We start from the raw sequence: 22,968 nt of genomic DNA, 5'->3' as shown, positions 1-22,968 counted from the left end.
CAGGGGTGGGGGGCACCGTGCACCCGAGGGTGGAGCCACACATGCATCGCACTCCCGGGGGAGCGCTGTGCTCCTGGGGCCCAGGGTGCACGAATGACTTGGGCTGACCCTGCTCTTTGACTATCTTATTCTGGCTCTCTATCTCTTTCCCTCATTGCCAGTCATTGAATGTTAATGGCATTTCAAGGGTTGGTGGGCATAGTTTGATGCAGGTGCAGAGTGCTATGTCTTTGGGGCAGGAGGGGAAAGGGATGATAAACATTTGCCCTGTGAGCCAGATAACTTTATAGAGCATGTTAAAAAGTCCCTGTGGTATATCCCATTTCTCATATTTTATAGCTAGTATGACAATTGTACTAGACAATAAGTTGGATAAGGGGAGGGGCTTTTGAGACTAAACTCGTTGCAGGGAGTGATCACTCCATCAGATTCCCTTAAAACTGGCTCCTGGCACTAAGAAGTATGGTTATATTTTCAGTGCCCCTTTCCTGCACTAAATAGATGGAGCAGATTGTGAGGACCAAGGGGGATCTTCTATTCCATGTGGGGGCATTATGACACAAGCGGTAAGTAGGGGACTGAGTGGGATATGGAGTGATTCTGCTCCCTTTTCTTCAGTTGCAGCCAGTGCAAGAATGAAAGAGAATGGAGATGCTGTGCAGAATGGGCAGAAGTAGGTCACTGCAGCTGGCAGCTATAGTTGGTGCAGTGTGATGTCGGCAAAGGATGGTGGGAGGGGGGAATGGTCAGAGCAGGGAATCTGCAGAAGCATCTGAAGCAGAGGAAATAGAATTGTGTCAGTTGCTGGGAGGAATTACAGGGGCCAGGAAGCCTCCTGCAGGCTGATTGCATGAATACCAGACACACCCCAATCTCCTTGCAGTCCCCGTTTCCCCCCTCGACCATCTGCATCTCCCACAGTGTGCCTGTGTGAGATACATGTTTCAGAAAAAGAAAGTAGAAGATATTCTGGGATTGTTTCTCCCTTTCCTTGCACTGTGGGTTGGAATTTTTATCTCAGAAAAATGAGTGCAAAAAGGGTGTGTGTATGTGCATGTGCATGTTTGTGTGTGTAAGATGTCACATGGTGGGCAATGGAGAATCAGACCTGAGGGGGGAGAAAGGAATTGATGGAAGGAATGAGAGTAAGATAAAAGGATAGAAAGGGATGGGTGAAAGAAATTACAGAGAAAGGCTGATGAAGAGAGGATAATGAAAGATATGGAGCATAGGATATTAAAAGAACAAAAAAGAAGGCAGCAGCAAAGATATAAATGGAAAGAAACCTGGATAGTGTGAGAAAGAAACAGATGGAGAAAACAGAGAAAAGAACAAAGGCAGAAGGAAAATAAAGGAAGGAAAAAGGGATGAAGGGAGATGTGCTAGGCAAAAAAAAAAAAAAAGTTAATACTATATTAATTGTCACGCTACTCATATGCTGAGACCTGTGAATAGCTCTGTGGATCTATCTAGACCCTGGACAGAGATCATATTATAATCTTTTTTCAAGTATAGTGAAAATATGTTTCAATATACTTTGCATCATTTGGCCTTTGTATGTTTCTACATCTGTGCCATAGCCCTGCTTGCAATAGTTTGAGAAAGAGAAATGGGGAGAGCTCTGTTACTGTATTACTGTGTATTGTTATACATAATTGATTGTACCACGTAAGAATGCACTCATTTCTCTTTCTTGTTATCTCTCTGCCACCCTTTTGTTGCCTCTGTGGCAGCCTTCATCCCCTGCCTGAGCCCATTCTGCCTTGTGCCTCTTTTGGCTCTATCTTTCAAACCTCTCCTCTCCAAGCTGCTCAGCAAAAGTCAGAATGGCGCAATAGTCTGCAGACACATACACCCTCCCACATCTCCACCCCCTCTCTTCTTGTGCTCAGTCCCCACTCTCCTGTCCTGATGCTGGCAGTATGTCTCCTCCTCCCTTCCCTGCACTGATCCCAGCCCTTACTGCAGTGCAATCCATCACTCCCTCCGAAGGACTGTGTGCTGAGTGGAGGGGGAGATCTTGACTCTGAATGGGGTTGGAGCTGGGGTGGACGTGGAATGTAACTGGTTCTTTTGCTAATAGGGAGAAAGAGTTCTTGGAATACAGACCCTTGTGGAAAAGAAGCTTCCTGCCCCGTTCCTAGATACTTTATTTAGTCAGTCAGTTCCTCTGTTTCTTTGAAAATAAGGTTTCTGCCAACATTCCAGTGAAGGTGACAGAAAGGAAACCAAGGAGACAGACAGAAAGCAAGAAAGATACAAAAAGATACATACAGAAAGAGAAAACATTAAAAAGAGCATAGAAAGGAGAGAGAGGGAGAAAGACAAATATAGAAAAGGGAAGAGGAACAGAGGAAGAAAAACAGAAGTGGAGAGAGAAAAAAGGTACAAAAAGAAAACAGAAAAAACATAGGAAGAAACAAGAATGAAAGGGAGAGTAAGGACACAAGGACAGAGGGAACTGAAGGACCATATAGAGATAAAGGAGAAGGGATCTTGCACAAAAGGGATTTTTTGTGCAAAATGGACACATCTACACTGCTTGTTTTTGCACAAAAAGTCTTGTGCAAGATTTTTTGTGCAAGATCCCTTATGGTTAAAAAAAGGAGGTATATGGGATCTTGCACAAAAGGAGTTTTTTGCACAAAACGGACCTGTCTACACTGCTTGTTTTTGCACAAAAACCTCTTGCACAAAAAGCATCGGCAGAGATATGCAAATGACAGCATGACAAATGCTAATGAGCGCTTCATTAGCATACTCTCTGCCGGCAAAAGCCTGCAGTGTAGACATAGCCATTTATGTGACAAAGAAGGATGCTTGGGGCTGTGTTCATGCTCCTAATATGATATGTTGAGCTGCAGGAGTGAGTATCTGAATGCATTTTGGCTGAACCCCAGAAGGGTTCTCCAGCCTGTCAGAACTGGTCTCAATGAAACAGAGATGCAGGCAAAGAGTTCTACATCCTGATGGCCATCACAGTGAAGGCACAATCAACTGCAAACCAAAAAAAGATAAGATCTAAACTACTCTGAACATTGGGGGTCTGAATTTCATAGCTGCCCACTATCTTTAACTTGGAGTGAACACAAATCCTGATCTAAACACCCCAAATTTAGGAGATGATTGGATCTGGCATTGAACTCTGACTTAGGCTTGTTTCTATTACCGGTAGAGGGCACAATAGGGGAATGACTCAAAAGAGTGTGTCAGAGCTCAAATAATCATCCTATAAGAAGCTCTCTGGCTCATAGGAATATTCCCATCCTGTCCTGACTCAAATGAACACAGTGTTACATTATTGAAACGATACATTCAAACATGTTACAGCAACTCATTAATTTCTCATTGCTGAGACATAGTAACCAGGCATTAAGTTACAAGTATATGTGAAGGCCTATGAGATGCAGAGAGAGAAAGAAATTAGCTGACGTTAAGATGTCTTCCCAAATGCATTACAGAATTTACACTCAGGTATCACTCACTGAAAAGCAGCGATCTTTGAGGTGGAAAACGTCATGAGAGTTTGAATTGCCTTGGGGTAGTTGGTAATTTTGTTTTGTAACCAAATTACTAAACTGTCTGTAACATAGCTTCCTTAGCAACATGTGACATTAGGGTCAGTAATGACTTCAAGGGAACAGCACTCCTTACTGAGTTAGTCATATTACTCCTTGACATGTGGAACCCCATCAAACCACACTGATGCTTTAGGGACATGAACATCCCCATTACTTAGAAAGGAGAGTTTCTTTGTGGCTTAACACCCCCTAAAATTATGTTGGATAACCGGGGTTAACACTTTTCTCCTTGGAGTCACACATATCACTGCATTCATCCACAAGATTAACTTGGACACCATCCAGATCTACTTTGCTGGGATAGTAGGGCTGCAGCCAAGTAAAATATAGGAAGAAATTGAGGGTGATTTCTGAGTCTACTGAAGGTGATCTCAAGTTTAATGGGTAAGGACTGTGGAGATTTTTCTCCAAAAACCTTCCAGCTAAAGAGGTACAGAACTAGATCACTCAGAAGCAGAGGGAGATTTAAAGGAAGAGACATAAAAATTAAATTGACTAGGGACTTCTACATACTAAGGTGCAGAGAACCCTAGCTCTGAAGGTATATGAAATATAATCAGTGAACTATGATATGCTGAGTGCTGTAGCTCCCTCCAGTGTCCACTAAGTGGAAGGGCACCATCCTCTATACTGGTTTCATTTACATTTGTCCTGTTTATAAAATATTTAATAGCCAACAGCATATTCACAACAAATAGCAATACATTCATTGGCACTGACTGCTGAACCTATACTAACTAATATCTCAAAGTCATTTTCCATCAACCCCCAAGCCTCTAACTCCTCTGGGTAAGCAAATGTGCTTTGCAACATGCCCTGAAATTCAACATTTCAGGCCCCGATGGATCAAGTTGGGGAGTGGGGTGGAGAAAAGGAAACTGAATTCAAGTTGATGATCCCTCACCAAGAATAACCTGCTCACAGCTCCCCGAGGTTTAAAATTGAGGATTGTTAGTCCAAGTGCCATGTCTGATTTCTGCTGTGGCAAACCCAATGAGAAGTTAGGTAATTTTTGAGTTAAAAGAGACTCAAACCACAAAGGGCATGTCTACACTATGGGATAAGGTTGAATTAAGATACACAACTTCAGCTACATTAATTGCATAGCTGAAGCTGAAGTATGTTAACTTGACATTTGGCTCTGTCCACACTGCAGGAAGTTGAAGGGAGAACACTCTCTCTTGATCTTATAACTCAATTGATTAGGTCCAATAACCAATTGGTTAGGTCCTCCAGTAGTAAACTCCGAGAGGCTCTGGGGGTACGTCTACACTACAACGTTAATTCGAACTAACTTAGTTCGAATTAGTTAATTCGAACTAAGCTAATTCGAACTAACGGATCTAGACTAAAAAACTAGTTCGAATTAGCATTTTGCTAATTCGAACTAGCATGTCCACACATAGTGGACCCTGAACTGGGCTTAAGGATGGCCGGAAGCAGTGCCGGCAGGGCATCAGAGGAGGACTTAGAGCGTGGAGATGCTGCCTCAGACTAGCCCAGGGCTGCGCTTAAAGGGACCCGACCCCTACCCCGGACAGACAGTTCTCAGGGGTGCCCCGCTTGCAAAGCAGTCCTGGCTTGGAGTGCCCAGACTACCCACACTGGGCACATCACACCACTCGGCCATCAGCCCGGATGCACTTGCCGCAGGCTGCCATCTGGGGAGAGGGGGCAATTGGGGGGCTGCAGGAGAGCTTCCACCCCCAGAAGCCCGCAGAGCCAGCCCAGTCCTCCCCATTGGGGGCTCGTGCCCCAGTCCTCCCTCACCTCCTTCCACTTACCCTTCCCTAGCCCCTCTTCTTGATGTACAAAATAAAGGACACGTGTGTTCAAAAATAGAAACTCTGTTTATTTAACAAAACTCAGGGAAACTGGGAAAAGGAGGTGGGAGAGGGGAAGAGAGAGGGTGGGAGAGGGGAGGGGGAAAACTGGGAGGAGGGAGCTGAAAGGGGGAAGCAAGGGAAAGGAGGGGGTGGGGAAACTGAAGGATCAGGGGTGGGGGTCTTGCTGGGCCAACCGCCTCCCAGCATGGTGAGGGAGGGGGCCTCGGCGTCCCCGGGGGGATGGGGTGGAGGGTGTGGAGGTTGAGGTGGGGGGTGTGGACATTGAGGAAGAGGTTGTGGGGGTTGAGGAGGGAGAGGTGGGAGGGGGAACAGGAGTGGGAGGAGGGACAGCAGTTGGGGGGGCAGCAGGTGCAGGACCAGCACGAGGCACCATGCTCTGCAGCAGGAGCTGCAGGTTGGTGCTCAGCCCTCGGAGCTCAGCCAGCAGCTCGTGGCGGACCTGCAGGTCTTCCCTCATCCAGGCCTGCAGTGTGCGGTGCACGGCTCTCAAGGACCCCAGGTGCTGGTCCCAGTACGCCTGCCGCAGCTGTTTCACCTTAATGCGCACCTGCTCCTGGGTGCGCCTGTGTCCCCTGCTGGCCATGGCGGCTGCTATGCGGCCATAGACGGCCGCATTCCTCCTCCTAGAGCGGAGATCATGGACATTGGGGGCCTGCCCCCAAACCTCAATGAGGTCCATGACCTCCGCACTAGACCAGGAGGCCGCGTGCCGTCTACGGCCCCTGGCTAGCCCCTGGGTGCTTGGGGACTGGGCAGGGGACGGCTCGCTGCCACTGGCTGCCTGGCTCATCATGCAGCCACTGGCTCAGGGGCAGAGACTGCTGGCAGGGCTGGCTGACTCTAGTGCTGTCTGGCCAGAGTCTACCCCTTTAAGGGCCCGGGGCTGGGGGAGAGGAGAAGAGTTTTCCTGGTTGTGCCCAGAGAGGCCACCAGGAGGAACCTGGGAAGGGCTAGCCTCCCACTAGTTCGAACTAAAGGGCTACACAGCCCTTAGTTCGAACTAGTAAGTTCGAACTAGGCTTAATCCTCGTAAAATGAGGTTTACCTAGTTCGAACTAAGCGCTCCGTTAGTTTGAATTAAGTTCGAACTAACGGAGCGCTAGTGTAGCGCCTATGAAAGTTAGTTTGAACTAACGTCTGTTAGTTCGAACTAACTTTGTAGTGTAGACATACCCTGGGAGACAGACCCATAGTCTCCTAGGGTATGTCTACACTACCCCACTAGTTCGAACTAGCGGGGTAATGTATGCATACCGCACTTGCTAATGAAGCCCGGGATTTGAATTTCCCGGGCTTCATTAGCATAAGCGGGGAGCCGCCATTTTTAAATCCCCGCTGCTTCGAACCCCATGCAGCGCGGCTACACGGGGCTCGAACTAGGTAGTTCGGACTAGGTTCCTATTCCGAACTACCGTTACTCCTCGTGAAATGAGGTGTACCAGTAGTTCGGAATAGGCACCCTAGTCCGAACTACCTAGTTCGAGCCCCGTGTAGCCACGCTGCACGGGGTTCGAAGCAGCGGGGATTTAAAAATGGCGGCTCCCCGCTTATGCTAATGAAGCCCGGGAAATTCAAATCCCGGGCTTCATTAGCAAGTGCGGTATGCATACATTACCCCGCTAGTTCGAACTAGCGGGGTAGTGTAGACATACCCACCTAGACAACCACCTAACCTCAAGATGATTCTTACCAACAACCACAGGACATACCACACTAATAGCAACCCTGGAACCTTTCCTTGCAACAAACCCCGTTGCCAGCTTTGTCCACTTATTCACTCTGCTGATACCATTATTGGACCTAACCAATTGAGTTATAAGATCAAGAACACATATTCCTGCTCATCCAGAAATATAATTTATGCTATCATGTGCCAAAAGTGTCCGTCTGCTGTGTACATTGGACAAAAGTCTCAGACACTTCGCCAAAGAATCAATGCCCACAAAACAGATATTAGACAGGATCACAAAGAAAAAAACAGTTTCTTGCCATTTCAGCCAGAAAGGGCATTGTCTCATCGACTTGATTACCTCCATCCTGCTTCAAAGACCTTTTCACACCAGACTTGAAAGAGAATCCTCTGAACTGTCATTCATGCTTAAATTCGACACTTTACACCTCGGTCTAAACAAAGACATTAATTATCTTACCCATTACAAAGATAGCTTCCCCAATTATCACCTCTAATGTCATTAGCTCACAGACATTTACCTCCCTCCCCTCCTCCCCCGCATCCTCCTTCTGTTCTGAAATTTGATTTGTCCTTTTCATATGTGTTCATTTTTTTGATTGTATCCTTTGGTATATATGGTTGTGCCAATTTTCTTCCACTATTTGATCTGAGGAAATGGGTCTGGCCCATGAAAGCTTATCACCTAATAAACCATCTTGTTAGTCTTTAAAGTGCTACATAGTCCTGTTTTTTGTTTCAGCTACACTAGACTAACACGGCTACATTTCTATCACTAGGACCAGTTTTGTTCAACATCTTTATGAATGACCTGGATGAGGGGATGGATTGCACCTTCAGCAAGCTTGCAGATGACACTAAGCTAGGGGGAGAGGTAAATACACTGAAGGGCAGGGATAGGGTCCAGAGTGACCTAGACAGATCAGAGGATTGGGCCAAAAGAAATCTGATGAGGTTCAGCAAGGACAAGTGCAGAATCCTGCACTTGGGATGGAAGAATCCCAAACTTTGTTATAGGCTGGGGACTGAATGGCTAAGTAGTAGCTCTGCAGAAAAGGACCTGGGGATTCCAGTGGATCAGAAGCTGGATATGAGTCAACATGGCATATTAGGGTGCATTAGGAGGAGCAATACCAGCAGATCTAGAGAAGTGATTATTCCCCTTTATTCAGCTCTGCTGAGGCCACATCTGGAGTATTGTGTCCAGTTCTGGGGCCCCCACTATAGAAAGGATGTGGACGGATTGGAGAGAGTCCAGAAGAGGGCAACCAAAATGATTATGGGGCTGAAGCACATGACCTATGAAGACAGACTAAGGGCTTTGGGTTTGTTTAGTCTGCAGAAGAGAAGAGTGAGGGGGGATTTGATAGCAGCCTTCAACTTCCTGAAGGGAGGTTTCAAAGAGGATGGAGAGAGGCTGTTCACAGTAATGACGGATGGCAGAACAAGGAGCAATGGTCTCAAGTTACAGTGGGGGAGGCCTAGGTTGGATATTAGGAAAAACTATTTCCCTAGGAGGGTGGTGAAGCATTGGAATGGGTTACCTAGAGAGGTGGTGAAATCTCCGTCCCTATACGTTTTTACGTCTTGGCTTGACAAAGCCCTGGCTGGGATGATTTAGTTGGGATTGGTCCTGCCTAGAGCAGGGGGCTGGACTTGATGACCTCCTGAGGTCTCTTCCAGTTCTATGATTCTATAATTCTATAAACCTTATTCTTTGCCATATACAGAAAATTGCATTGGCTTGCTCCGATGGAACAGATTGATAGCAGTGTAATCCAGAATGCCTCATTAGCTCTCCTAATGACTGAAGGACTACTGTAATTCCTTCTGCCTCTCACTCCCCAGCCCACTTCCACGCCTTCCTTGGATACGTGGTCCCTTTCCCATCTCTTTGGAAGAACTGAAAGTGTGAAGGACCAGTGAACTACTGATTTCATTTTCCATCTTCAATGGGGGCTTCTCCCAAGGCTCTCTTAAGGGTCGGACGTGCTGGCTTACCCGCTACAGCAGCTCTGCATCCGTTGGGGCAAGTAGTACTCCACAAGGCCCGATGAGGTAAAAAGGACACATTGAGGATTTTCCTAGCACCTGTGTTCCCTGAAATACTAGGTTAGCACTTTCTTGATAGCCTCTGAGGTTACCTTATTACTACTTTGTGCCTGGGGGTGCTGCCTTCCTCTACAGCAGTGGTCCCCAATGCAGTGCCCGCGGGCGCCATGGCACCTGCCGGGCCATTTCTGTGCGCCCACCAAGTGATCGGGGCCAGCCCCACCCCCAGGTGTGTGGCACATGGGCAGAGCCAGCCCCTGGGCGCATTTGGTGGCACCAGCCCCGGGCGCGCAGCACATGGTCAGTGCCGGCCCTGGGCACACGACGGTTAGGCGGCCCCACCTCCGGGTGCACAGCGCGAGGTCTGTGCCGGCCCCAGCCCTGGGCGTGTGGCGCATGGGCGCTGCTGGCTCCTGGGCGCATGGCACAGGCGCCGGCTCCGGGCACACAGCGAATGGGCGGTGGTGGCCCCGTCCCCGGGTGCGCAGGACATGGGTTGTTCCAGCCCCGGGCGCATGGCATATGGGCGACCCCACCTCTGGACGTGCAGCACACTTGCGGCACCAGCCCTAGGAGTGCGGCGCATGAGTGGCGCTAGCTCCAGGCATGCAGTATATGGGTGGCCTCGCCCCCAGGCACGTGCACGGCCACGCCCTAGGGCGCATACGCGACCCTGCCCCCAGGTGCCCGGTGTGTGAGCAGCCTTGCCCGTGGGTGCCCAGCAGCCCCAAAAGGTTGGGGACCACTGCTCTAAGGGAATAAGTCACTCAGCATCACTTCCAACTGAAAAACAACAAATAGGGAGGCCTCAGGCCGTATTAGGGGAAAAAGTAGGAAAGCTGTCCAGCAAAGAGTGAAGAGCAATAGTCCAGTGGCCAGAGTGGAAAGGGGAGGGATGGGTTTGCGCCCTCTGGTTTACAAAATATTGAAAACTTTAAGGCAAAGCATTTAAGTGGGTTCAGGTTATAATACGAAAGAGAACATTGTGTGACCATTCTTACCCTTTTTTTTCCTATCTTTGATTTGTCCTTTGTCTACACTACAAAGTTAATTCGAACTAACAGCCATCAGTTCGAATTAACTTTAATAGGGGCTACACATGCAAACCGCTATTTCGAATTTAATTCGAAATAGCAGAGCGCTTAATTTGAACTAGGTAAACCTCATTCTATGAGGAGTAATGCCTAGTTTGAATTAACTAGTTCGAATTAAGGGCTGTGTAGCCACTTAATTCGAACTAGCTGGAGGCTAGCCCTTCCCAGCTTGCCCTGGTGGCCACTCTGGGCCAAACCAGGAAAACTCCTCTCCTCTCCCCCAGCCCTGGGGCCCTTAAAGGGGTAGACTCTGGCCAGATGGCACTTGCCAGAGCCAGCCCTGCCAGCAGTCTGTGCCCCTGACTCAGTGGCCCCAGGATGAGCCAGGCAGCCAGTGACAGCCAGCCGTCCCCCGCCCAGTCCCCCAGCAGGGGCCGTAGACGGTGCGCGCCCTCCTGGACTAGTGCGGAGGTCATGGACCTCATTGAGGTTTGGGGGCAGGCCCCCAACGTCCATGATGTCCACACTAGGAGGAGGAACGTGGCCGTCTACGGCCGTATAGCGGCCACCATTGCCTGAAAGGGACACAGGCGCACCCAGGAGCAGGTGCGCCTGAAAGTGAAGGAGCTGCGGCAGGCATACACCAGGGCCACCAGGGGTGGCGCCGCAGCAGGGATTGCCACCTGCCCCTACTTCCCTGCCCTCGACCAACTCCTGGGGGGCGGGGTGGTCTGCACCAGCCCAGGAGGCAGCGAGCCGGAACCAGAGGGCCGTGACCCAGGCGCACCGGAGGGGCCACCGCCAGCTGTTCCAGCACCAGAGTTGGCAGGGTCTTCCAGGGAGGCCATACCAGGTATGTGCCAGCACTGTCCCCTGCCCGGGAGGGAGGCAGGGAGGGAGACCAGGGACCACGCGTATGAGCCATGCCTCCCACGGATCACACAGCCACCTGTGCACGTGCGAGCACGTTCCATGCCACCCTTGGGCTGGTGGCTCCAGATGCATGACATCCAGGGGCCATGGCCCAATAGGCACATGTGTGTGTGAAGAGACCTGACATGCTCCTGACCCCGGTGCAGGTCCCAGCAGGACGCTCTTCCTTCACACACCCCCTCTACACAGAGGCAGGGGACATCTCCCTCCCCCCCCCCCCCCCCCCGCCCTGGCCAGACTATACACGGCACAGGGGCATGGGTGCGATCTTGGGGCAGCTCCCAGTCCCGGGTAGAGCCAGACATCCTGACCATGGCCTCTGTACAAGCACAGCGGCTCTGACGGTGCAGGGCACAGTTGCCCTCACGTCGTGGGTGGGTGGCTGGGCATCATCCACTGTGTCCCCAGGGAGAACTGACCACTTCTCTTTTTCTCTACAGCTGCACCAGCTGCTCGTGCAGGGTGCACCACCCCGCCCGGGACATGCTTCCGCACCTGTGGCCTGCTCCAGACCACCACCATGCGGCAGGAGTACTGGGGCCAGCACTTGGGGGCCCTGCGAGCCCTGCACAGCACTGTCCAGGCCTGGATGCGGGAAGACCTGCAGCTCCGCCGGGAACAGCTGGCTGAGGACCGAGCCAGAAATGCTAGCCTGCAGGCCCTGCTGCAGAGCATGGTGTCCCGTGCCGGTCCTGCGCCTGCTGCCCCCCCAACTACTGTCCCTCCTCCTGCTCCTGCCCCCCCATCCCATTGCTTCCTCCTCAACCTCCACACCCTCCTCCTCAATGTCCACACCCCCCACCTCAACCTCCGCACCCTCCACCCCATCCCCCCAGGGACGCCGAGGCCCCCTCCCTCGCCGTGCTGGGAGGCGGTTGGCCCAGCGAGACCCCCACCCCTGTTCCCTGAGTTTTCCCTCCCCCTTCTTCCCCTTGCTTCCCCGTTCCAGCTCCCTCCTCCCAGTTTTCCCCCTCCCCTCTCCCACCCTCTCTCCTGCCCTCTCCCGCCTCCTTTCACCCGTCTTCCCACAGTTGTGTTGCATAAAGAGAGTTGTTATTTTTGAAAATTCTTGTCTTTTATTTGACATTAGGAAGGGGGGCTAGGGAAGGGTAAGTGAAAGGACGAGAGGGTGGAATGGGGCACAAGCCCCCAGTGGGGCAGACTGGGGAGACTGTTAGCGCTCGTCAGGGTAGATGCTCTCCCTCAGGGCCCCCTGGATCCTGACAGCCCCTCGATGGTCCTCCTGGATGGCAGCCTGCAGACAGTGCAGCCAGGCTGCTGGCAACATGTCCACGAGACTCAGCAGAGTCCCCGAGGGTAGGTCTGGTTCCATGTTGCAGAGTGCCGTGGTGCCCCGAGTGAGGGCAAGCAGAGCACTCCAAGACACAAATGCTTTTCTGTCCCTCAGGGAGGTAGACCAGAAAGCAGAGAAACCTGAGAACTGCCCTTCTGGCACTGTTTCTGGCCAGCCTTACCTTCGATTCAGGGTCCACTCAATGTGGATGTGCTATTTCGAATTAGCAAATCGCTAATTCGAATTAGTTTTTAGGTCTAGATGCACTAATTCGAATTAGTTTATTTCGAATTAACTAATTTGAATTGTTAGTTTGAATTAGCGCTGTAGTGTAGACATACCCCTACTCTTTCTTTCTGTACCTTCTCCATATCCCTAATAGTGGCCAAAATGGCAAATTCAGTGCAGAAATTTCTCCTCATTCCTCCTATACATTCTGATTGCTGCTGTCTCTTCCTACCATACACAGTTCAGTTCCCTTGAGTGCGCCCCCTCCCATAGCCCATTTTGCCAAATCCACTAGTTAAGGGAGGATGCTTAGCTTTCTAGCTCCTGGCTCATGGATGCAGGGTGATGTCATCACTTACTCTGCCAGCTGATTCCCTGGCTGCCAGGCACTCCATCTGTCAGCTTTCCATGAAAATCATGCATCTTAATTCTGAGCTTTTTCTCTCCTGTCCTTTGCTTTTCTGATTCTGTGTTTTCTGTTTCTGGGATCTTATGCTCTCTTCTGGTAACATATATATGGCCATCTAGAACTTCACGGTTGTGACCTTATTCCACTTTTTGGTCACTTGGAACATCAGAGCAGGCAGCAGAGATGGAACTGCATTCTTTGTGCTCCAAAAGCCCAGAAACTGACAACTTAAGCTAAAAGAGACTATCCATTAGCTGCTACTAATATAAAATGTATGACACAAAGTACAGGAGAATCCTGTTTTCAGTAGAGGTCAATGGAATATGTAGAGGACGTCTGGTTTTAGGTTTTAACTGATAAACATTGATAATCCTCCCCAAAAGTATAAAGAGGTATTTACCTAATAAACATTGGGAACAGTTACTCTGTTCATGTTGACTTTACCCTTTTCCCAATGTAATGTGTGTATATAGATGATCTCCCTTCTCCCTGGTTTGTATCTAAAGGCTTGTCTACGTAATGCAGACTATTTAGGAATCTGAATTCAAAAGCACAGTAACATGTTGCACATTTGTTAGACTACATAGACTCTTCTTGATGCAGGCTAAAAGTTCCTAATATGCTTTAATGTAGTGCTATTTCAAACAGTAGTATATGTATATACAAAGAGAAAGCTAAAAATACCCCTGATTTTTGGACATCTGTATAAAAAAAAGCTGCAAAATAAACTCTGAAAATGAAATTAAACCCTCTAAACAGAATCCCATACATGTACATCTAGCCAATTTATTGTTATTTATGTGATGTCCCCACCCATTGCTCTTGTGATAAATTATGTTCTTTGAATGATCCTGAATTCCTCATAGATTCATGGCTTGCTACAGCACAGCCATGGAGCCAGGACTCAGAATCAGAATACATATATGAAATTCTAAAGTCCTGTTGGATATTATTGGAAAATAAAGTTTGAATATAATTCCTTCTAAAACTGTAGAAAATTGCAAAATAGAATGGTACACTCAAGTCCCCAAATATTTCTGGAAATGGAAACAAGTGTTGCATTTGGGTATAGTGAGGGGTGAGATGGAAGAAAGAAAAAGAAGGGAGATTTTTTTTTAAGTACCTACAAAGAATTACAGAGGGAAGGAGAAACACAATCAGAAAAAGATACAACAGAGTATTAATGGGGAGAGAGACTTTTAAAATACTTTTAGTAATATCAGTGCAGAACCACAGCCAAATAAAAATTCAAAAACTGTACAAATAGTACAAAGTGCAATTCCATTAGTGCAGCACTTAACAAATCGATCCAAATAGCTTATAAGTGGATAATATCTAAATTCCAGGCATAAAATGATCAAAATCTTTAAAAAACCTGAAGAACATTGGCAATTCCACCACCAAATAATTTACATCTACTTTTTAAATTGGCCATCTTTGGTTGAACCAAAATAAACTTTGCAAGGCATATCACAGATCTAATTGTGAACCTAAGCTTAACAGTCAAAATAAATACAGTAGGAGAAAAAAATCAAGGGACAATAACCAGAAAAATACCCCGAAGCAAAAGAAATAATGGTTATAACCTGGATCAAGTAAGAAAAGTATGAAAAATAGTTTTCTCTGCATCACAAAAAGGACATGAAATGGACAGCTATGGAGTCAAAAGATGTACAAAAACATTTGTGGCAATAACCCTGTGAAGACTTCTCCATCCTCTTTGCAATTAAATACTTGTTCACAGTTCACCAGGATGGATGGATGGAGTATATCAGAAACTGTTTTCTCCATACTGTATCAGTATCATTAACAAGCATTCAAAAATCATGTTTCTTTATCACAAGTATAAACAGTGACTTAGGGCCTATGGTATCATAAATAAATTCAGAAGACCCATGGAAGACAAGCAAGCTGCTAGGATTGTCAACATCCCAATCCACAGCAGGATCAACAAGCAGGAAAATAGGAGCATTGGTATAATCATGAATTTTTCCCTCAAGAAAGCAACGGTTCAGACTGACAATATTACCTCTAAGAAGGGCAGATTCTACCTCTGATAAAAAGCAAGAACTCAGCAACAGAATGAGAACCAGGTTTGACAGCCAACATATCAGCATTAATTGAACCAGTTTTATTACACTTGCTGCAAACAAGGGAAGAGACAAGACTCCTAAGGCATGTCTACACTACAGAGAAGATCGACCATCTGGAGGTCAATCTTCTAGTGTTTGATTTAATAGGTCTGGTGTAGACCCCCCCAATCTGAACACTAAGGGCAGTCCTTGCTGGTATCTGGTACTCCTCATTCTGTGAGGAGTAAGGGAAGCCAACAGGAGCGTGTTCCCGTTGGCCTGAAGCAATGTAGACACTGAGGTGGCTTGGCTTAAGGTATGCTGAATCCAGCTATGCATTTTGTGTAGATAGGTGGTGTACCTTAAGCAGACCTGCCTCACATCTTAGTGCATCATTGTGCCGCAGGTTGGAGATTTTTGCCTCGCAGTGCCCCTTGTGCCACACCTGCGCACTCTGTGTCTTGCGCTGTTGTTGTCTGTTGGGTGCACGCGCAGCACGAACCTTCCTCAGTTCCTTTTCTACTGTCCTCGGCTGAAGACGGAGTCATATCAGTGCTCTCCTTTCTGACAGGAAACAAACAAATAGTATAGTTAGTTTAGAAATAGTTGATAAGTTTAGTCAGTTCATAACAGTTTTCAATGATTCCTTAAGTTTAAAAAAAAAACCCACCGCCACAGCTTTTTTTCCTTTCTCAACAAGCTTTCTCTCTCCCGGCTTTCAGAAATGGGATTCATGCCGGGATTCAATGCCAGTTTCAGACGGACATCCTCAAGATCCAGCATGAAATGTCTGCATGAAATGTCTGGGAGAAAGTCATCCAGCACACAAGAGCCTGCATTGTCTAAATATGACAGCCAGAGCGAGAAAAGACCATGAAATGCAGCTGAAAAAACTCCTATAGGAGAAGTACCTCCAGCCATTCGGGGATAAGTCCCAGGAGGCATGGGGGCAACAGAAGCCTGATGACAGGCTGGCTCATCACCCCATAAGGGCTCACAAGTGTTGTGATCTTCCCTGGCACTCTGCCCCAGCCTCCCGTTCCCTGGTGCCATCAGTCTCCAGCACCACTGAGAAATGCAAGTCTACAACAATCAGAAGAGCTGAGTGTCACGTTACTGGAATTTGAGGGAAGCAGCCAGATCATGGCTGCACCCATAGGTGGGGGTGCTGGCCCCAACAATGGTATAAAAGGGGGTCATGTGGGGTATTGAATGGGAGCTTATTGTTTGCTGATCCTGTGTACGCTATTTATGTGAGTGTATAATGTCTGTGTGTGTAGGTAGGAATCTGTAATCTGTGTGGAAGCTGAATATTTCTCTGAGTGTGGTTGAGCATTGCTATGGACAGGCTGATTAGCGAGGCCCTGTGGGACAATGGCACTCGATGGGCCAAGGACACACCTAAAGCATGAGGGCGGAGACCTAAGAGCTGAAAGCAGAGAGAGGCTGAGGGCCAGGTGACTGGCTGCATACAAGAAGAGGCCAGGAAGGAGGTATAAAGAGGCCATGTGGGAGATGCCATTTTGTCTTCAGCTCAGCACTTCATCCCAGAGGCAGCATTGCAGGGATTGAAGAGCCCGAAAGACCTGTGGACCCATCCTGATCTTAGGATGCACAACAAGAACTTTTAAACCAGTAGCTGTAACATCTCTGCTAGAGCCTGCATCGAGAACTGGGAGATTCGGTGCATGTAACGTACTATTCTTTAACAACCTTACTCTCATGCTTTTCTTTCTTGTGATAATAAACCTTTAGTTGTTAGATGCTAAAGGATTGGCCCAGCGTGATATGTGGGTAAGGTCCAATGGGTAAATTGACCAGGGATCTGTGGCTGGTTTCCTGGAACCGGACAGAACTTGTTCGGGGTAGGTGGGATTGGGTGCTAGGACCCCCCACCTGTGTATGAGGTCCGGGGCCATCCGGGGCACAGATATTGCTGGGGTGTCGGAGGGGTTTTGCTCATGAGGCTTCAGGCAGGCTACTGAAGCGCTCTGTGGGACTGGTTTGTGGCCTGTTTGGAGAGGTCACCAGTCTGGGGGCTGTAAGGAGCCCCGGATTTGAGCGATTCGCCCTGAGCGGACGCCCTCAGCGGTGCCCAGACACGGCCCGGTCTGTCACATTGAGTCATAGCCTAAGCGCTTGGCACCCGCCGGTGCTGCTAATTCAGTGATTCTCACAAAGCTGCACATGCCACCACCACTGGCTCCCACAGGCACCCCAGCACTGCCTGAACAAGCCGCCCCCAGGCAAATGGAATCCAAATGCTCTCTGGCACCAGAGTACAAGAAAGCATCTAGGAAGATGTGCCATTTACAAAAATCCCCACAGCCGGGTAAACTGCTGATACAAGGAGCCTGTTTACCACATCCCCCGGTTTTGCCTCATGCCAGCCTGTACAGACAAATGGCAGGAAGAGCTTCCCACTCTTCTACACCACTGTCACCACAAACTGACCAGGGTAGCAGGCAGCAGAGTAGATTATCATCTTGCCATTCATCCCCATTGGGATCAGTGGTTTCCTGGCATTCAATTTGAGATCAACCGCCACAACTTCCATGGCTTAACCAGCCATGGCTGTATCCTCCACAATACTTTCAGCCCCAGTGGCATCCTTGGGAACCGTGGCACGGGTATCGACCATGCATCTCCCATACCAACCGCTCAAGAAATACACCACTTGCTATGCCACAACACAAGTCTACATCCTCCCCAGCTACTTCGGTGCATTCTTCACTGTCTCACCTGCCCTCATTAATAATAGAAGCTGATTCAGTAAATGATGACTCACATGCTCCTGGGTTGACTAAATTAGATGAGGCAGTTTTCCAGGTCTCTCCAGACCACACCTCCAGGAGGACCAATCCAAAGCAAAAGTTGCCCTCCAGGCAGCAATGGATGTGGTGGATACAGCATCTAGGGCCACAGCTACAGCAATAGTAATGCCCAGAGCGTCGTGGCTACAATCATTAGGAGTTCCGAAAGAAGTACAATCTAAGGTGGAGGACTTCCCCTTTGATAGAAACCAATTGTTTGCCACAAAGACAAATGAGGTGCTACACTCCACACTCTGGGGATGTACAGTCCACCTAACAAGAGATGCAAATACATCCCCTACCAAAGGCCAAGGAACTATAACTACTATAGACAATAGCAGAGGCCATATGATAACAGGCCCAAGCAATGCTCCAACAGAAGGAGGACTCAGCATAACAAGTCCTCTAACACTCAATTGGATTCACACAAACAGCAAATTTGAAGTTTTGGTTGGGGGTCTGAGCCATAGATCCAGTGCCTCCAAATGTCACCTTCCATCACTGCCTGAGACCCGTCTACCAACAATGGACCCTCATTAATATGGACAAGTGGATCCTCATGATCATCAAATCAGGCTACACAATCCCCTTTACCCCCTACCCAACTCCCTACCCTGTCCCTCTTCCGGAACTGCTCTCACAAGCCCCTGTTACAAGCAGAAGTACAAAAGCTACTCAACCTAGGGGCAATAGAACTGGTTCCCACAAAACATTGGGGAAGAGGGTTCTATTCCACTATTTCCTAACAGCCAAGAAAATGGGTGGCTGGAGGCCAATTCTGGATCTCAGGAAACTCAACAAGTTTCTCCACAACACGAAATTCATAATGGTGACTCTTGCTGCTATTATACCCGCACTGGACAAAGGGGACTGATTCTCAGCTCTCGACCTTCAGGATGCATACTTTCATATAACCATTCATCCTGCCCACAGGAGATTTTTCAGATAAGTGGTAGGTCAAGATCATTACCAATACCGAGTCTTCCCTTTTAGTCTCTCCACAGCACCTCGAGTTTTTTCCAAAACACTAGCCATGGACAGAGCCTTTCTCAGAAGACAAAATGTCATTATTTTTCCTTATCTCAATGTCTGTCTAATCTAAGGACCCACACATAAACAAACTATAGCCATGATGAATGCTACCAGAGAATGCTTCTCTCGACTTGGCCTCCTTATAAATATCCACAAGTCCTGCAGCCCACCCACAAGATAGACTTTATCAGGGCACTTCTAGAAGCAGTCACAGCAAATGCCTACCTGCCACTGTAAAGATTCAAAATACTATGTGACCTTATTTGGGGAGTCAACCATACTCTCTCCATCACAGCTCACACATGTCTCCAAATACTGGGACACATGGCAGCTACAATCTTTGTTGTCCTACTTGCGAGACTACATATGCGCTGTTTACAGTAATGGCTCGCAACCATCTATATCCCAAACCAGCATAGCCTTGCAAAGTGTCTCATACTTCCTCTCCAGTTCTACAGTCTCTCGACTGGCGGACTTCTCCAACCAATCTGCTAGCCGGGATACCCTTCCATCGCCCATCCATCTACTGTACTAGACTACTTGATGGACTTCAGCAATGCAGGCCTCTCCATCAGGTCTGTTCTGGTGCATGTCGTGGCATTCACAACTTTCCACGAACCAGTTGATGACTTCTCTTTCTTTGCACATCCAATGACAGAGAGATTCCTCACAGGCTTGCAGAAAATGCACCCAAACTTGCACCCACCTCCTCCGGTGCCGCCTTGGGACTTAAACCTTGTTCTCGACATGCTCACCCTTTGAACCACTAGCCAGTGCATTACCGCAATACTTATCCATGAAAGTGGCCTTCATAGTGGCACTAACATCTGCAAGATGGGTGGGTGGAGACCCATTCTCAACCTTTGCAAGCTCAGCTGATACCTTTGCAAACAGCATTGATAATCCCAGCATGAGACAAAGGGGACTGGTCCACAGCCCTCAACCTATAAAATGTTTATTTCCATGTCATCATCTATCCCGCTCACATGCAGTTTTTTCAGTTCAGTATTGGATCAGAACATTTCCCATATCACGTCCTGTTGGCCTCTCATCTGCGCCCAGGGTGTTTTCAAAGACACTCACAGTAGTAGCGGCATACCTACGTCAACAAGGGATTATAATTTTTCCTTATCTCAATGACTGCCTAATGAAGGGTCTATCCTCTGTGGAAACATGCCACATGATATTCACAGTGAGACAAACATTCAAATCACTCAGACTTATAATCAGTAACCAAAAATCCACTCTGCAGCCAACACAAGCCCTGGACTTTACAGGTGCCCAGTTGGACTCCATTCCAGCAATGGCATACCTACCTATCCAAAGGTTTCAGGCAATACAAGATCTTATCACGACTGTTACTATGAGCTTCACAGTACCAGTGCTTACTTGCCTCCAACTCATGGGACATATGGCAGCCACAACATATGTGGTGCACCATGCACGACTACATTTCTAATGCCTCCAACATTGGCTGGTGTCTGTGTGCACCCCTTCAAAGCACCATATACGCAAACAAGCCTCTCTTCCACCCAACGTGATAATTTCTCTTGAGTGGTGGATTGAGCCACTCAACCTTTTAATGGGAGCTCCATTCCATTGGGCCCAACCATCCTCTCATATTTCCACAGATGCCTCCCTCTAGGATGGCAAGAGGGAGATGGGCAATCCACTTCAAAGGGGGTGTTCCAGTTCATTCACCCCTGGTCCTCAGCACCCAAGTTCAGGCAGAGAGTGGAAGCCACCTCCCCAGCCAGAAGACCAGCCCTGGGAAGCATTCTGACAGCCAGAAAGGGATAGTGCCACACCTTCTGCTCCAGGCTTCATTCCTTCTACTCCCTGCTGGTGGGTGCTGAGCACCCTCAATTTTTTTCTGTGGTTGCTCCAATAAAAACAGGCCATGGAGTTGGCACTTATGACTTCAGTAGTGTCGCTACCTGTTGAATATGTATTGCTGTTGCTCCAGTTGCTGTGCTTCCAGGTCTTGGATAGCTGCTGCTGCTGAGCCATTTGCTGTTGCAGCTGGCAGCTATCTGTTGTAGCAGCTGCACCTGTTGTTGTTGTTTTGGAACTGCCTGCTGTTGTTGGCTCTGTTATATATTTAAGCAGCTTTTCTGCATCCATGGTCTCAGTTGAGCTAGTTCTTTTGGTAGGTGTGCCATCCTATTGGGACTGGATCAGAGCACGTGTTCACTACCTGTTGTCAGGGGCTTTGGTGTTTGAGCTACAGCAGTATTGTCTAGTGACAGGAGTCTATGGCAGTATGGCCTTGCAATGGTAGCCTACAGCTGACAGTGGGAGAACCTGGGACTTCCTGCTCCATCAGGTGGAACCAAGGGCCCCATGACTGGCCAATTGGCCACGCGGCCTGGGATGCAGAAACCCCCAAGGCTGGTGCCTGGGATCACTTCCTACCGCATCTTCAGCCCCTCCAAAGTCACGGCAAGGGCTGACTTATGAACTCTAAGGGCGAAGGGTTATCCTCATTGAGCATGACCTGGAGGCTCTTCAATCCTGGCCTCCCAGTCCTGGTCTCCACAGGGGCTTTCAGTGGCTCTGCAGGGGGATCCTATCCATATGGCATGGAGCTCCCATGGTTTCTCTGCAGGAACTACTAGCATAGCACTGCTCCCCTACTCTGTCTGAGCTGGGCCAGCCCCCATTGCGCTTTGCCTCCCTTGAGAGCACGTCCAGCAGGTGTGGCTGGGCATGACCTTCTGGGCCCAGAGATGCTTATTACCCATCACAGAGTCTCCCAATAAAAACAGGCCAACACTGGCAACAAAGTCAAATGTAGTCACACTACCTGATCTTATACTTCAGGGAAAACTTTAAAACTTTGGAAACATTATGTAACATAGAAACATAGAATTGCAGAACTGGAAGGAATCTCAAAAGGCCTTCAAGTCCAGTCCCCCACATTCAAGGCAGGTCTAAGTATTATCTAGACCATCCCTATATGGTATTTTTCTAACCTGCTCCAGCGATGGAGATTCCACAACCTCCCTAGGCAATTTATCTCTGTGGTTACTGCCATAACGGTTAGAAAGTTTTCCCTAATGTCCTATCTAAACTACCTTAGCTGCAATTTAAGTCCATTGCTTCTTGTCTTATTATCTATGGCTAATGAGAACAATTTTTCTCCCTCCTCCTTGTTATATACTGGAAAACTGTTATGTCCAGCATTCCCCATAAACTGTATGCTTGTGCAGCTGCTCAGAAGAGATTCAGATGCCACCCAGCTGATTAGCAGAGCACCCACAGCTAGATATTTTGTTTTTACTGGTGGTACACATTTTTAGATGCATTGGTGTACATACAAAATTTATTCCACACACGGACAAAAAAACCCACACATGGATAGAAGATTAGAAGGCGCCTTGATCAGTTCCCTCTCAGTCTTCTCTTTTCCAGATTATACAAACCCAATTTTTTCCATCTTCCCTCATGAATCATGTCTTCTAGATCTATAATCATTTTTGTTGCTTGTCTCTGGACTTTCTCCACATCTTTTCTGAACAGTAGCACCCTCAGCTGGACACTTCCAGTTGAGGTCTAATCAGGACAGTGAATAGTGGAAGAATTACTTTTGTTTTGCTTACAACATGCCTGTTAATACATTCCAGAATGATCTTGGGTTTTTTGTAACAGTGTGAAACTGTTGACTCATATTTAGCTTCTGGTCCACTATGATCTCCAGATCCATTTCTACAGTACATGGTGTTCATGATACTTTGCCCACCACTAAATCCTCTGGACACAGTGGAACACTGCTCAGACTAGTGGGATTGCATTATCATGCAGGGATGGGACAATGAGCAGTGTCTACAGAACTTCCACATGTACAAGGCTACCTTCCTGGAACTCTGAAAATGGCTTGCAGAGGCGACATGGTGCCTGCACGACACCCACTCTCAATGTGCAGAAGTGCATGGCCATTGCCTTCTGGAAGCTCTCCATGCCAGTCAGCTACCACTCAGTCG

The 22,968-nt window shown here is 48.2% G+C and overlaps 1 protein-coding gene across 2 annotated transcripts in view; it reads left to right on the top strand.

Annotated features, from left to right (window-relative positions):
• Positions 1-489: 489 nt before the first annotated feature.
• The window catches only part of MFAP5 (microfibril associated protein 5), a 47,425-nt gene continuing 24,946 nt past the window's right edge, over positions 490-22,968 (top strand). The window contains exon 1 of one of the 2 annotated variants that reach the window (XM_025183030.2): positions 490-566. In XM_025183030.2, coding sequence (XP_025038815.2) covers positions 542-566 — 25 coding nt within the window. In that variant the 5' untranslated portion in view covers positions 490-541. The remainder of the gene's footprint in view (positions 567-22,968) is intronic. The other variant, XM_025183029.2, reaches the window with a different exon arrangement.

This window comes from Pelodiscus sinensis, chromosome 1 (assembly GCF_049634645.1).
Source record: "Pelodiscus sinensis isolate JC-2024 chromosome 1, ASM4963464v1, whole genome shotgun sequence".
Taxonomy (NCBI): Eukaryota; Metazoa; Chordata; order Testudines; family Trionychidae; genus Pelodiscus; species Pelodiscus sinensis.
Note: the sequence above shows the minus strand (reverse complement) of the source record. Positions and strands in the feature narration are given on the sequence as shown.